Below are 17,243 nucleotides of genomic sequence, written 5' to 3' on the forward strand. Positions count from 1 at the left end.
CCTTCCACCCTAAGAGACGACCAAAACAGAAAGGTGGTGGTTGCCATACCCTTGCTGGGCTCCCTTAAGTCTTGAAAGCCTTGGACCCTTTAGGTCAGCCTCCGGTCAATCAGTCGGGCTGAGGTGTTCTTGAGCACAGTTTTCCCAGTCATTACTTTCCTTCTGATGAGAGACTGCTACCAAAGGAGAGAGATGACTGGAAAAACTTTCCTTATCAGTTAAGATCCTGGACTGGCTAGAGACTGGCTTAGGTTCATTTAGGGCCGGGGCAGGCTGGCAGTTGATGTCATCCTTCTTCCATCTCTTGAGTGAGGGGTTTTTGCTGCTGCTTCCTTCAATACCTCATATCATTCAGCTAAATAGGCATGGTTTAGATCCAATAATCCTGGATGAAACAGTAGCCTTGGCTACTTTAGGTGCTGGAGCTGAGAATCCACAGTAGTGATGCTTCTGGGTAACATGCGTCTAAGTGACGAGAACTTAGGAGATTCGCATCTAGTAGAAGCGCGTCTGGGTGAGGTGCTAATAGGAGGATCTCATCTGGATGAAGCACTTCTGGATGAGGCTCTTCTAGATGGGATGCATTGGGGAGAGGCACGTGATAGAGAAGCGCATCTGGGTGAGGAGCGTAATGGAGAAACTCGTCTGGTTAAGGCGTATCGGGTAAGGCATAGTATGTGGAAGATCCTGAAGACCTCTCTAGAGGTGGTGAAGAGGCTCACCTACATGAGGCGTGTCTACAATCCTCCTTTGAAAGGGTAAATCTGGCTCAGAGGTTGTGTAACAACCCTACGAGATGCTCCGGGTAGTCCGTGTGCTCTGAAGGATAACGTCTTAGATGGTGCAGAGGGTTAGGCATTTGCTTAGAAGTCCTCAACATGGAAGAAGGGGCTTCCATCGGGAAGGGTGCCTGGGAAAAATGTCTCCCTCAAGTCTCCGAGGGTGGTCTGAGAGACAACGGCAGGCTTGTTTGAAGACTCAGAAGGGCAGACATCCTTTAGTAGCGGGGGCTGCAAGCTGCTCCTACTGGTGTCTTGAGGAAAGGGCCTGTTTCAGTCACTCCTCAGAAGGCAAACCGTTAAGTCCCAAGGAAAGCCACTACAAGCGTAAGTCGTCATCAACCTTGAAGGTAGAAGGCTCCCTCTAAATAGAGGCCCACCCATTTCACTCGGGAAAATCAAAGGACCCGCTTTGCCTCTGGAGGAAACCTACTGAGGACAGTTGGAGGGCAGTGTACCAGGGGTGGAGGGAGGAGAGTGAAGAATCACTCCCCCCCCCTTTTTTTTTTTTTTTTTTTTTTTTTTCCTCCTACTGCTATACTTCTCTCACTGGAAGGGTGATTGCTCCCAAAACTTGTCATAGGGGAGGCCTGGATGCAGGAGTGTCCTCTGCAGGCTGGGCATAACTGGTGAGGCTCTATGCCCTAGCAATCCTGATGATACAGTAGGTATTATAGGCGGCTACCCTGAATATTCCGCATCTCTGTAGGCAACCTAAAAAACACTCTTGAGTCGTTAATACGCTGGAACAGAAAAAGTTATAGTAGTCAACCGCCAGAATTTACAGCGATCGGAAAGTCTGCTCCTAACAGTTGCTATCGAAGTGCTTCATCAGTGAGCCAGCTGGGGGGCTTTGTTTCCCAGTTACTGTTAATCCCTTGTGATTTTAACACTCGTATTCCAAATTATCATTCTCTGATGTAAAGGACTATAGTTTGTATCTGTGTAGGAACAATAACTCATCTGCCGTTAGAAACCTGCAATATAAAGAATAGTTCACAATATAGATTTACTTGCATGTTTACAATGTACTGAAGGGGTGATAGGTGAACTGTGATGTGGCAAGGAAACTGTAGTTAGGAAAAATACAAATTACTTTTAAAAATTTGTGATTTGTTCCTACACAAATACAAACCTTCATCTTTTAACAGGAGACTTATCCTAGTAGGGAGCAAGTCCTTCAATTATTAGCATTAGAATTTTGAAGCAGTCAATTCGATTACCAAGGTTACTGCAGCAATCAGGAAACCGAACAGTAGAACAAAAAATGCTGCCTGAAAAGGAAAATTTGAGCATTAAACACACTCTGAAACATAATATAAAAAGGATATTTAGTATGAATAACAACTGACACCAACTTTAAAGTTGCATATAAATAGCTCCAAAGTCTGTAAAAATATATTTAACACTGATGGTGTGCAATAACTGAGTATCTGGAAGCAGCCAAGTACAACTGATCAAGTTTGACATCTAATGTTAGGTTAAGTTTCATAGATAATAGAGACTACGGAGTCAGAATGCAAGTACCCTCATTAAGCTAAATTGAAATTCTGGCAGTCAAAATAGGCTTGGTTATCTATTCAATTTTACTGATGACTAAATGCTGCTATAAACTGTACGCACATAAGTATGCTATAAAAAGTGATTAAACATCTGAAATAATGAAGTGTTTGGGAGGCAATTTTCTACAGCAATAGACCCTGGGAAGGTAATGGGAATTTTACAAAGCTAAGACTATCAGTGAAAACAAACGATAAATGTTCATAATTAGCTTAACTTTTTGGGCTCAAGCCATGTCGTCCTGATGGAAGTTCCTATAGGGTAGCTTCCTAGGGTATATTACAACTACGGCGATATTCCCAGAGAATTTACCTTAAGGTACCCAGAATTCTAACTCCTGGAGCGAATATCCCTACCAGGGATATCGCGAAATATCAGCGGACGTATTCTTGACACGCCACATGGCAATCTGCACCCCGAACAGAGATAACACTTCGAAGGGGTCAATTGGCAAGAAAACGAAAACGAGAAAGAAAAAGGAGAGCCGTTCGCAAGGCTCTCTCTTCTCCCGTTTCGTAAGTGTGCATTGCGCCGATTCTGGCGCCATCTGTATTCCTTTTTGAGTAGCTTAACAACTCTGTGTTTTTTCCTGTGTTTCTCGCAAAATCTTGGATTTAATCGATTTATTATGCTTTCTCCAACTTCGTCTGCCTCTGATAAGTTGAGTATTATTTCTTTTATGTATAAATGTAGGCTCTTGGTAATTTTTAAAGTGATTAATAGTATTAATCTTTGTTACAAGAGCCGTTGCCTACCGGAGGCGTCCTGGACGCTGTCGCTTGCTAGGTATGAGTTTTAGTTAGCCAGAGCTACGTTCCCGGCTGTTTTGCTTTAATAATTTTAACTATTTAGCGTTACATAGGATTTCCTTATTCGTGCTTTAGTATTGTTTGTTTTGGCGAAGTATTCGCCAATTCTGGCCTACGCTAGACCATGTAGCCTAGTCGTTTGGCCCTAGTACTTTCCTGCATGAATTTTGGATTTCCGAGTGTTTTAAAATTTTATTGAAGCTTTAGGCAGTTTTATACATTTAAGATTATATTGATTATTTCCAAGATAGTATACGAGTGAGTTTCGGTGATTTAGGTAATCGATTCTCTTGGTGCCTAGGCTAAGTTGCCTATGGAGCCTTAGTATACTTTCTCATACTCCCCGGTTGCTAACTTTTCTTCGGAGAAGGTATGCAATCCCTTTCCCTCTGCTTAAGCCTTGGGCTTAACCCTAGTGGTTTATCTGAATTAACTTTCGATACAACTATATTGGGGTGTTACTGTACCTTCCTGTTCCAGTAAGTCTGGCTTCAGAGAGGGGCAGAACATCAGAGTTTTTAGTCTGTGTCTGTGTTTGTCTGGCTTGGGGTTGAGCTCCCTCGCTAGTCTGACGCAGACATAGGAGGCTTAACCTCCTTAGGTCACTCCCGAAGGTTTCTGTACGAGATGATTCCTTCTTTTGTGATCTAACAGACTAGTCCTTGTTGCTGTTCTCGGTGGGAGGATGAGATCCTCTCCCCGGGAGTAGCAACACCTTCCTTGCTTTGGTTCAGTTGGGGGTTGGCAAGTATTGCTGGCCTCCCTCCTTGGATCTCCCTTAGGCTAAGATGAGTTTTCTTGGCTGCGGGTGATTCTTTACTAAAGCAAGGTTGGTAGGACCCTCTTTGTCCCTTCCCCCTCTATCTCTGTAATGGCCTAGCCGTTACAGTACTGTACGTCATTCTACATCTGGACCTAGTATAGATTAGGATGTGGAATTGACTCAGTCCCTTGCCGGCTGGCAGAGTGTGCCGGCCGGCAAAGGTCTTCTGCTTTGAGTGCTGCCCGGTCCTCCCTTGGTCCCTCATCCATGTCTGTCTGTAGAGCCAGACAGCATTGGTCAGGAAGCCTGAATTAGATTCTCCCCTTCCTTATTTGCACTCTTTCGGATTGCCGGGCTTGGAGGTAGTACACTCTCTTATCCTGGCATCCATTCGGTTTTCTTCTAGTGCTGTACCCGACCCGGCTGCCGGTCTACGTGGCTGGCAGCCGGGCAGTCGGAGTTCTCTGGTTCTTTTGATGCTGGCCGGCATCGGTTGTTTACCTTTGCCGGCCGGCTATTGTCACGCCATTGTCTGCCGGTCGCTACGAGCGGTGGCCGGCAGCCGGGTGCTACCTTGGGTAGCCGACATTGGCTGTTGCCGGCCGGCACATGCATTTAAACCAGCGTTCTGCCGCCTTATAGCTGTTAAGTAGTATACTTTAAAGCTAGTTATGGTATGTGCCGGCCGGTAAGTGCCGGCCGGCGCATTACCTTCTATACTGTACCAGTATTCTTCAGTATAGCATATACTGTAGGGAGAAAACTATAGTATAGTATTGGTAAAACACTGTATGTTCTAACACTTTTGTGTTGTCTTGCACAGCCCTTTGGTGTTGCCTTACAGATAAGAAAGTGAGTTTTTTCTTGTCTATTATCCGGTATTTTAAAATCATATCTTAGGTGTGAGCTTCACCTGTTTCCTCTGGAAATTTGTCATTGGTTACTCTAGGACAGATTAACCATACGATTTTATTATCTGGAAGGCTGCAACAATTGGTTGTGCGGGAAACACAAGTGTGTGTCTTTCCTTTCTGATTTGTTATGCTAACTGTGCATATCCAGTGATACGTAGTTCACTTGATACTCATGGAAATTTCTTCTCTTTACAGGAGGAACGTCCGAAGTGCGGAAGTGCTTTCTGCAACGTCCGCAGTAAGAACTTCTGCGGACATGAGTTATGTAGGAGGCACGCAGCATGCGCTGTCTCCAAGGGTGATCTCCGGTATTGGGACCCTCAGGTATGTACCGTGTGCTCTAACCTGATTACTGAGGCTTTTGATTCCCCTAGGACAGCGGAATCAAGGGATATAGCAAGGGAGAAGCTTCGTACCTGGGTAAGGGGCTTCCAGAAGAACACCTCTGGACCTTATCTTCCAAGTGAGAAGATGAGGGCTTACCTTTTCCCTAGGGCATCAGCTGATGCAGTGGTTCCCCAGCCTCAAGAGGAGATCCCCCTAGTTCAGATCCAGGTGGATGCTGAAGTCGCGGTCGCCTTGCAAGACATCCAGTTGGACGACAGGATGTCAGACGTGTCCGAGCGTCTGGAGGAAGACCTCCTGGCAGGAGGCCAGGAAGAAGTTCAAGCCCCAGACATTGTAGAGGAAGAGGCCGACGAGGTGTCGGCTGCTCCGGTTCAGATCCCTGAACCTATTCCCTCAACATCGTCCGCTCTCCCAGTAGAGCTGGGACAGGCCCTCTCCTCCATTGTTGGGATGATCCAACAAATGCAGAAGGAGAATAATGAGAAGGCGGCTGCAATGGAACTGCAGATGCAGAAGCTTGCAGCATCACGTGGGCCCCGGAAAAGGCTCAATGTGAAAGACCTTCCCTTGTGCTCAGATGCTAACCCGTGGAGATATGATGAGCACATGCCGATGACTGGAAAGATCGTCATGTCGGATAAGTTGGGTTCAGTTCCCCTAGAGGAGGTGGAATTCTGGCCCAGCAAGGGGTCATATCCGGACTGTTATGTCCGGTTGAGGAAGGAACCAGCTTCAAAGGAGGAGACAGAGCCGAAGGAGGTCATAGTGATGGACCATGCTAAGGCTCAAGCTTTGCTTTCATCTTCGATGAAAGAGAGGGGCTTCACGAACTCAAAGGTAGCTGCATTGAGTAAGAAGCTCCCTTCCTTTGTGTCCTCTCCTGCTAGAGCCTTCCCCTTTTTACAGAAAGGGTTTGCGGCTGTATTAAAAGCAGTCGAGGCTGGCAAGCCTTGCCCCTCCCTGGAGGAGTGTAAACCCTTGTCGCTGGCCCTACCTATGAACCACAAGGACTGGAAGGACGTCCATCTTACCTTCTCAGTCGGGAAGTTGGAGGCTGATATTGCCGGACGTCAGTTCGGTGAGAACCTCCCTAAGCTGTCTGACTTTCTTTTGAGGAGAGAGCTCGAGACAAAAGAAAGACTGGCTGCCTCGATGTCTCTTCAGACCACTCTTGAGACGAGGGCAAGTGACCCCAAGGTCCATGAAATGTTCATGGTAGTGGCCAAGACTCATCTGGCCACAGTGACGAAGGATCTTTACAGCTTCGTCAGGGCGAGGAGAGCTTGTAGGGAGTTCGTGTTCACCTCGGCTACGGTGAGGCACGAGCCAAGGAAACTAATCTCCTCCAACATTTGGGGCAAAGACCTTTTCCCTAGCGAATCGGTCAAAGTTGTTGATAAGGCCGCCACGGAAAATAGAAACCTTCTCCAGAAGTGGGGCCTGTCTATCAAGAGAAAGTCTTCCCCGGATGAGGGTCCCCAACCAAAGAGGAAGACTAAGAGGACTAGGCTACCGTCTCGGCCAGCCAAGCCATTTAGACAGCAACAGCAACAGCAATTGCCGATGCCTTCAGTGCCCCAGATGGTGGCACATACCCCGACCACATTCCAGTGGGTACCCCAGGCCGTGTCGACACAGTCCCCGGCATTCAACCCAACGTTCGAAGGGCAGTCAACTTCCTTTCGAGCAAAGCCTAGAGCAGCAGCCAGAGGCTCGTCTAGGCGCCCCTCAAGGGGAAGGGGATTCAGGGGTGGTCGCGGTCAGGGAGGCAAGACCTCAGGACAACAGTCCAAGTGAGATGATACCGGTAGGAGGGAGACTTCAGAATTTTCGGGATCGGTGGACCTTCGATCCCTGGGCCCACAGCCTACTCAAGAATGGACTGGGCTGGAGCTGGTACAGCACTCCACCCCCGTGCCCTCGGTTTTTCCAACACTCCACCCCCGTTCTGGAGGAGTACATCCAAGATCTGTTGGAGAAAAAAGTGATCCGAAGTTTAAAGTCCATCAAATTCCAAGGGAGGCTGTTTTGTGTTCCCAAGAAGGACTCGGAAAAACTCAGAGTCATTCTGGACTTGTCGCCACTTAACAAGTTCATAGTGAACTGCAAGTTCAAGATGCTAACACTGCAACACATAAGGACCTTACTGCCCAAGAGGGCATTTACCGTCTCCATAGATTTGTCAGACGCCTATTGGCACGTTCCAATCAATCGTCGACTCTCCCCCTACCTAGGGTTCAAGCTACAACGAAGACTATACGCCTTCAGAGCCATGCCATTCGGGCTAAATATAGCCCCAAGGATCTTCACGAAGCTTGCGAGCGTAGCTCTCAAACAATTACGCCTAAAGGGAATCCAGGTAGTAGCCTACCTGGACGACTGGCTGGTGTGGGCAGCATCCAAGACAGAATGCTTGCAAGCTTCCCTGCAGGTGATCCAGTTCCTAGAGTATCTACGCTTCAAGATCAACAGAAAAAAGTCTCGACTTTCTCCATCTCAAAAGTTCCAGTGGTTGGGAATCCACTGGGACCTAATGTCACACCATTTCTCCATCCCGGCGAAGAAAAGGAAGGAGATAGCTGGGTCTGTCAAGAGACTTCTAGATTCCGAAAGGATATCAAGACGCGAACAGGAGAGAGTACTGGGTTCTCTCCAGTTTGCTTCGGTAACAGACCCGGTGCTAAGAGCACAGCTAAAGGATGCAACCGGAGTTTGGAGAAGTTATGCATCAAACGCGCGAAGAGATCTGAGAAGACCAGTTCCGCTTCGTCTACGTACTCTTCTCAGGCCTTGGTTCCAAGCCAGACATCTAAAGAAGTCGGTACTTCTTCAGCCACCTCCCCCGTCGGTGACGATTCACACAGACGCCTCGAAGGAGGGGTGGGGAGGTCACTCTCATCGGAAAAAGGCCCAAGGGACTTGGTCCAATTTATTCAAGACCTTTCACATAAACTTTCTAGAAGCTATGTCAGTGCTCCTTACCTTAAAGAAAGTCTCCCTGCGTCACTCGATCCACATAAGGTTGGTGCTGGACAGCGAGGTAGTTGTGAGATGCTTGAATCAACAAGGATCAAGGTCGCCACCTCTCAACCAGGTGATGTTGGCCATCTTCCGATTGGCGGAAAAGAAGAAGTGGTACCTGTCCACAATGTGACAGCGGACGCTCTATCCAGGTTCACACCAATAGAGTCGGAATGGTCCCTAGACGCAGGATCATTCTCCTTCATTTTGAGTCAAGTCCCAGAACTGCAGATAGACCTCTTTGCGACGAAAGACAACAAGAAGTTGCCCCTGTACGTGTCCCCGTACGAGGACCCCTTAGCAGAAGCAGTGGACGCGATGTCCCTCGACTGGAACAGATGGTCCAGGATTTATCTGTTCCCTCCTCACAACCTTCTGTTGAGGGTCCTCAACAAACTGAGATCCTTCAAGGGGGTAGCGGCAATAGTGGCCCACAAGTGGCCGAACAGCGTGTGGTTCCCCCTGGCATTGGAACTACGGTTGAAGTTTCTACCGCTACCAGATCCAGTTCTGACCCAGCGAGTCCAGAAGTCGACTGACTGCGCTTCATTACATAAAACCCGGACCCAGCAGCTCATGATTTTCTCTCCCTAGCGGTGAGAAAGCGTTTCGGGATTTCGAAAGCCAGCATAGACTTCCTAAAGGAATATAAGTGCAAATCTACTAGAAGGCAATATGAGTCATCTTGGAGAAAATGGGTGGCCTTTGTCAAGGCAAAGAATCCGCAGGAGATCTCGACGGACTTCTGCTTATCTTTCTTCATCCACCTCCATGGTCAAGGGTTGGCAGCTAACACGATTTCGACGTGTAAGTCTGCTTTGACAAGACCCATTCTATATGCCTTCCAGGTCGACCTCGCTAACGGGATCTTTAATAAAGTTCCAAAAGCCTGCGCTAGGCTCAGACCTTCAGCACCTCCAAAGCCCATTTCATGGTCTTTAGACAAAGTTCTTCATTTCGCTTCTCTGTTAAGCAATGAGGAGTGTGCGTTAAAGGATTTGACCCAAAGAGTTATTTTCCTATTTGCACTCGCGTCCGGGGCCAGGGTTAGTGAGATTGTAGCCCTCTCGAGAGAGGAAGGTCGTGTTCAGTTCCTGGATGGGGGAGAACTGAACCTGTTTCCGGATCCTACGTTTCTCGCCAAGAATGAGTTACCCACCAACAGGTGGGGTCCCTGGAGAATCTGCCCTCTGAAAGAAGATGCATCTCTATGTCCAGTAGAATGCCTAAAGGTCTATCTTCGTAGAACTTCAGACTTCAAGGGTGGTCAACTATTCAGGGGAGAAACGTCAGGCTCAAATTTATCACTGAATCAACTCAGGGCGAAAATCACATATTTTATTCGCAGAGCGGATCCTGACAGTACACCCGCAGGTCACGATCCGAGGAAAGTTGCCTCATCCTTAAATTTCTTAATTGTATGGATTTTGATCATCTTCGTTCATACACTGGCTGGAAGTCTTCCAGAGTGTTCTTTCGCCACTATGCGATGCAAGTGGAGCAACTAAAGAGATCTGTGGTAGCAGTGGGTTGCGTCGTTAACCCTGCTGTTTAACTCTGCGAGGAACAGTGGTTTTAATTGGGACGATTAATTCCAGGGTGAGTGTGTAGTTACATACTGTGCTACAAACTAAGTGAGGGCACTGAGTTGCCCACGTTGACTGTTCCACTTCCAAAGGTGAACCTAGCATAAGTGCAGACATGTGTGCCGAGCGTTTCTAACGCTAATGTGATTGATTAGTAATACAGACTTTTATGACTTTGATACCTCGGTATGTTAAAAGTGGCACTAATGTTTTTCTTTCAGATAAACAAGTTTCTGTTTACTATCATACTTATGCTTAAAGTTTTGGTTATCCTCTTCTTATATATATATATATATATATATATATATATATATATATATATATATATATATATATATATATATATATATATATATATATATATATATATATATATATATAATTGTTGTTAACCTGTCTATTTATTGTCTGTCAATAAACTTGTTCTTGAGAACCTTGCGTCTCCTTCACCTGTGTCAATTTATTGGTATAATTGAGCATTCATTCTATGTATATTTATCTGGGATAATTCTAATAGATTGTTCCTTTATGCAAGCTAATGTTGCATTGGTTTATGCTTTCCCTTAGCGGGAGGACTCCATCCCATAAGGGGACGGTGGCGGATTTACAAGTTTCCTCCTATGCGGATATAAACCTTTGTCCAATACATGTATTGAGCGGAGAACTGGTCGATATTTCATATTGACGCAGTGGTTCTTTACAAACTATGCTTTACTTAATATAGGGTGAGACCACTATATTGGCTTGCCTGGTATTCATACATAGGTACAGTGAACCCTCGCTACTTCGCGGTTCGACCATCGCGGATTCACCACTTCGCGGATTTTTTTCATAACCCATGTATATACATATATCGCGGATTTTCCAGAAATATCGAAAATACCGCGATGTGACCGATGGTGCGAGATTGGAGAAAGTAAGGAAAATTGAATCGTGATTGATTTTCAATATAAATGAAACTTTGAGGAGCAACTAAGATATCATTTGTTAGAGAGATAGAGAGAGGTAAGGAATGGGAGGTAGTGAAAAGTAGCCCACAGAGAGAGAGAGAGAGAGAGAGAGAGAGAGAGAGAGAGAGAGAGAGAGAGAGAGAGAGAGAGAGAGAAAGAGAGAGAGAGAAAGAGAGAGAGAGAAAGAGAGAGAGAGAGAGAGAGAGAGAGAGAGAGAGTTTAAATGTAATAAACGAAAAAATTTGATAGGTTATAACACATTGGTGCTTATGTAATATCAACTGTATACTGTAGACGGTTTGAATAAGTTAAGAAATGGTATAAATGATACTTTCGTACACACTCAAGAGCGGCAGCTAGATGACAGCTGATCTAATCACAGCCAAAAGTAAAAAAAAAAAAGAAGTCAACAATACTCGATTTTTCAAACAAACCCGAAATTTAAAAACAAAAGTACACGCTTTCTTAATGTGCAATTAACTATTTAAAGAGTGGCAATTTTCTAGAATAAAATGATATTTCCCAAAAAATAGTGGTTTGCTGATGAAATCGGATGCCGTATTTTTAGCTATGATTGAAATGGATGTAGACTCGGCCTAATTATTTCGTTTCGTATTTAATTGACACTAAGAAAACTAATTTTAGTTTCTTCATCTAAATGTAAGTATTGTATAACACGAAGAGAGAGAGAGAGAGAGAGAGAGAGAGAGAGAGAGAGAGAGAGAGAGAGAGAGAGAGAGAGAGAGAGAGAGAGAAATAGCTGTTGTACTTAAATGGCGTGTTTTTGTTTCGTGAGAATTTCATCGCCACGACTTTAACAACAACATACTGTACTGAACTTTACAGTATTATACAGACTACTGTAATATGATAAAGTAAAATATTTGTAATCTATTTTATATGAAATGGGGCTATTTTTTTTTTGTTTAAAATTTACATTTACGTATGTAAAACAATCTCTCTCTCTCTCTCTCTCTCTCTCTCTCTCTCTCTCTCTCTCTCTCTCTCTCTCTCTCTCTCTCTCTCTCTCGTAGATTGTTTTCCTGCTTTGCTACGTATGTATGATTTTATATAGATACGGTAAATAATATTTGTAATAACATATTTTATTAAAGCTTTTACTGTAATATCATTATTTATCACTTTCATCATGCGCGTTAAATTCCTTAGTTTGTTTACTGAGCGTACTTTATGACGCCGTCGTTTCAGGCGGCGTCATAAAGAAAAACATTTCATTTGGAAGTCCTAAGAAAAATTAAGTAAAACATTAGTAATAACCAAATCAACATACTGTACTGAATAATCAATATAATCGATGCAGAAACTAACCTATACACAGATGTGTAAATGCGTTTGTTTTTTCATTATAATCAGAGATAAACGTAAAGAAAACATTGGTTGCCATTTTTATCGTGCTTTTTGGCGTGTTTAGGAAACGCATGATATAAAGTCGCCCTTAATATTTGTGCCTGTTTTAGTTTAGGGTACGTTAGTACATGCATTAAGTGTTCTGTACATTAAAGGGTAGTTTGTTAACAGTACTACGTACAAGGGAAGGTTTTAAAAGTTTGAATATACATGTTGAATAAATAGGTAAATATGGTGTCACTACTTCGCGGATTTTCACCTATCGCGGCCGGGTCTGGAACCTATCTACCGCGATAAACGAGGGTTCACTGTATATGTACTCTTCGAGACTTTTCCAGAGTCTAGTAGGACTCTTCCCTGTAGGGGGCAGGAAGCTCTAACATGGTTTATGGTTAGTTGAAAAGATGTATAACGGTAACATCTTAGGTCTCTAGGTCTAGTCGACCGGGGAAATACCTCCGGGGAGTACGGCACGTTCTGAGAATCCAGATACAGTAATGCTCTGGTATACTTCCATCAGGACGACATGGCTTGAGCCCAAAAAACGGATTTTGAGCGAAGCGAAAAATCTATTTTTGGGTGAGATGGCCATGTCGTCCTGATGGACCCGCCCTTCCCTTTCTATGAAAGGGCTGTAGGACCCCTCCCTACATACAGTATCTGTAGCACCTCGTGTATCGCTACAAGGAATACAGATGGCGCCAGAATCGGCGCAATGCACGCTTACGAAACGGGAGAAGAGAGAGCCTTGCGAACGGCTCTCCTTTTTCTTTCTCGTTTTCGTTTTCTTGCCAATTGACCCCTTCGAAGTGTTATCTCTGTTCGGGGTGCAGATTGCCATGTGGCGTGTCAAGAATACGTCCTCTGATATTTCGCGATATCCCTGGTAGGGATATTCGCTCCAGGAGTTAGAATTCTGGGTACCTTAAGGTAAATTCTCTGGGAATATCGCCGTAGTTGTAATATACCCTAGGAAGCTACCCTATAGGAACTTCCATCAGGACGACATGGCCATCTCACCCAAAAATAGATTTTTCGCTTCGCACAAAATCCGTTTTTTACTCAATACAAGAATTTTTGAAATTTCTTAATAAGAGATCAATTTCAAAGACTGTAATTTGTATTTTTTCTAACTATACAGTACAAACAAACCTTGAGCTCTTTAATATGGATATATATATTTCGGCAAAGCTTAAATTAGCCATAACTTTTAGCGAGGTACGACCGCCGTCCCCTAGTTAGCAGGGCTAGCGAGGGTGTAGACCAGCTCTCACACAACGGTGATATGACATGACTTTTTTATTGCAGGCAGGACTTTTTTGGAGATAGGCAATGACGGGTCAAGTATGAGTAAAGAGCTCAAGGTTTACATACAGTAGTTATAATAGTTAGGAAAAATCCCAAATTCATAGATAATTTGTATTTTTCCTAACTATACAAACCTTATCTATTTAATAGGGGTTATTACTTTCGGCGAGGCTGAAATGACGAGCCATTAGAATTTTAACGAGGGTTTACTACCCCACCGCTAATTAGCGGGGGGTAGGGAGGGTAGCTCTCACACACTTTGCTTGGAGGTAGGACTTCAAGGGGGATAGGGCCAGCGGGCAAGTTTGATTAAATAGCTAAGGTTTGTATAGTTAGGAAAAATACAAATTATCTACGAATTTGTCATTTGTTCCGTAACCGACGTACAAACCACGCTATCTAATAGGGGTGACTCACCCATTAGGAAGGGTGGAAAGTCCCAGCCAGTACTGGCTTTTGGCTTTGCCTGGGGACCCTTATTTGAGTGTGTCAGCACTCAACAATAAGGAGTCCCTGCACCTCGCTAGAACCTTGCTACGCAAGGACTGCGGCCTACGCAAGCTGTGTGTGAAGGTATAATAAAGTGTGACTCGTCCTAGGAAGTTGACCTGTAGTCCTTTAGATGGAAACTTTAGGCTAGGATTCTCCAATACCACCTCGTCAGGGTATAGGGACGTGACAGTATTAGCTTAATACTAGGAACACAAGGAAACATAGTTTACCTGCAGTGGTTTGAGGTCAGCTGTGCAGAGAACCCGGGACGCTGCTTTCCCCAAGAGAGGGGAAAATGAAGAAAAGAATAAGGGCCAGACAAACCTTTTCATTCATGCAGACTAAGACCGGGTAACAATGCCCTCAACCTTCTGCTACTTGTCCACTAAGGAGCCTGAGGTTCTAAACCAGCTGTTGTGCAGCCACCACAGGGCCGATAGAAAACGTATCGAGCCTCCTGTGGGTCACGTCTTGCAGGTAGTGGGATGTGAAGGTCGTCTGACGCTTCCACACCCCAGCCTGAAGAACCTGCGTCACTGAGAAATTCTTTTTGAAGGCCAGAGACGTAGCTACGCCCCTAACATCATGTGCTCTAGGGCGACGTGACGGAGGAGGATCTGGATTCAGGGACAGATGGATCACCCTACGAATCCATGCCGAGATGGTGTTCTTGGTGACCCTCCTCTTAGTCCTCCCAGTGCTAACATACAATGCTTGCACCTGAGGACGGACTGCAGCCGTTCTTTTGAGATATAGCCTCAGACTCCTTACTGGGCACAGTAGGAGATGGTCTGGGGTCATCTGTTACAGAACGAAGACTCGAAATCTGGAAGGAGTCGAACCGAGGGTCCGGCACCCACAGATTCTGAGTCTAGCAATAAACTCAAGGACGAATTTTAACGTTGCCTCCCCCCATCCCCTTGAATGGGCGATGTCATATGAGAGACCATGAAGTTCACTGACTCGCTTGGCCGATGCCAAAGCTAGTAGGAACACAGTCTTCCAAGTTAGGTGGCGATCTGAAGCCTGGCGTAATGGTTCATAGGGAGGTCTCTTAAGAGACCTGAGAACTTGAACCACGTTCCATGGAGGAGGTCTCACTTCCGACTGAGGGCAGGTAAGTTCATAACTTCGTATGAGTAAGGAAAGTTCCAGCGAAGAAGAAATGCCCATTCCTTTGAGCCTGAAGGCCGAGCGATAGCCTTTCACCGCCGAGACTGAAAGGCGCATTTCTTCCCGCAAATACAGGAGGAACTCCGCTATTGTTGGAATAGTGGCATCGAGTGGAGAGATACCCCTTCCACGACACCAACCACAGAAGACTTTCCACTTTGCCTGGTAGACAGATGCGGATGATTTTCGCAATGTCCAGACATCCTAATCGCAACTTGTTACGAAAATCCTCACTCAGCGAGGAGATGCTGGATAGTCCTCCAGGCGTGAAGTCGTAGCGAAGCTACGGCTTTGTGGAAGATGTTGGCATGTGGTTATCTGAGTAGATCGTGTCGTGGAGGGAGTTCTCTCGGAAGTTCCGTTAGGAGTTGCAGAAGGTCCGGAAACCATTCCGCGTGATGCCATAGCGGAGCTATGAGGGTCATTGAAAGATTGACCGATATTGTGGTTTTGTTGAGCACCCTCCTCCTCAGACAGAATGGGGGAAAGGCGTACATGTCGATGTTGTCCCACCGTTGCTGGAAGGCATCTTGCCAGAGTGCCTTGGGATCCGGGACTGGGGAGCAGTATAGTGGAAGCTTGAAGTTCAACGCTGTCGCGAACAGATCCACAGTCGGGGAACCCCACAAAGTCAGGATTTTGTTGGCTACTAGATGATCCAAAGACCACTCAGTACTCACTATCTGAGACGCTCTGCTCAGATTGTCGGCGAGCACATTCCTCTTGCCTGGAATGAAACGTGCCGATAGTGGAATCGAGTGGACTTCGGTCCATCTCAATATCTCTACTGCAAGATGGGATAGCTGCTTCGAAAAGGTACCTCCTTGCTTGTTGATGTAAGCCACTACAGTGAACCCTCGTTTATCGCGGTAGATAGGTTCCAGACGCGGCCGCGATAGGTGAAAATCCGCGAAGTAGTGACACCATATTTACCTATTTATTCAACATGTATATTCAGACTTTTAAAACCTTCCCTTGTACGTAGTACTGTTAACAAACTACCCTTTAATGTACAGAACACTTAATGCATGTACTACAGTACCCTAAACTAAAACAGGCACAAATATTAAAGGCGATTTTATAACATGCGTTTCCTAAACACGCTGAAAAGCACGATAAAAAATAGCAACCAATGTTTTGTTTACATTTATCTCTGATCATAATGAAGAAACAAACTGGAGGTAGAGCTTTGCTTATTACCCAGACATATTTCCCATACTTTTCCCTTAGAACTACATCACATCTTCCTACTTTATATATATATATATATATATATATATATATATATATATATATATATATATATATATATATATATATATATATATATTTATATGTATACACATATACATACAGTGGAACCTCTACACACGAACGTATCTACATCCGAATTTTCCAACATCCGAAGTAAAATTCGAGCAAATTTTTGACTCTACACCCGAATTTATTCGACACACGAAGTAAACATTACGCCATTGAGCGTCGAGTGCTCAGTTCTCTTTTCTTGTGTGTATCGTATGGTTGTCCTCTGTTGGTCTGTTATTAACAGTGCTTATTTCCTTCCTTTTCTCACATTTCTTTTTTGATTTTACCTATAATCATGGTGCCTAAGAAGCTAAGTTTCAGTAGAGGAAGAAGGCAATTCTTTCATTAGAATTGAAGCAAAAATTATAGAAAAACATGAGAGCAGTGTGCATGCGAGTGATACTGTATGGCTAAACAATATGGCCGGAATAGGCCTATGATCTCGAGGATCATCAAGCTGAAGGCAGCCATTAAAGCAAATAACCATCGAAGGGGATCACTATTATCACAAGACATCGTAGCAATACCCTGGAAGAGATAGAACGCCTTTTGTTGATAGGGATAAAGGACAAAGAGATTGTTGGGCAACGATCATTTGTGAGAAGGGCCAGCATGATGAACAGAAAGAAAGAAAAAAGCGAAGCAAAGAAAACCATGATAGCATTAACAAGCTCTTTTAAATAAGACTTCTCTCTTTTTCTGTTTCTCTCTAAACATAGCATTAACATGTTCTTTAAATAAAATATCTCTCTCTCTCTCTCTCTCTCTCTTCTCTCTCTCTCTCTCTCTCTCTCTCCTCTCTCTCTCTCTCTCTCTCTCTCTCTCTCTTCTCTCTCTCTCTCTCTTCTCTCTTCTCTCTCTCTAAAC

The 17,243-nt window shown here is 44.7% G+C and overlaps 1 protein-coding gene across 1 annotated transcript in view; it reads right to left on the reverse strand.

Annotated features, from left to right (window-relative positions):
* Positions 1–1,871: 1,871 nt before the first annotated feature.
* LOC137641599 (probable glutamate receptor) overlaps positions 1,872–17,243 on the reverse strand; it is a 144,824-nt gene continuing 129,452 nt past the window's right edge. The window contains exon 13 of the mRNA XM_068374316.1: positions 1,872–2,053. Coding sequence (XP_068230417.1) covers positions 1,973–2,053 — 81 coding nt within the window. The 3' untranslated portion in view covers positions 1,872–1,972. The remainder of the gene's footprint in view (positions 2,054–17,243) is intronic.

Source organism: Palaemon carinicauda, chromosome 5, assembly GCF_036898095.1.
Source record: "Palaemon carinicauda isolate YSFRI2023 chromosome 5, ASM3689809v2, whole genome shotgun sequence".
Taxonomy (NCBI): Eukaryota; Metazoa; Arthropoda; class Malacostraca; order Decapoda; family Palaemonidae; genus Palaemon; species Palaemon carinicauda.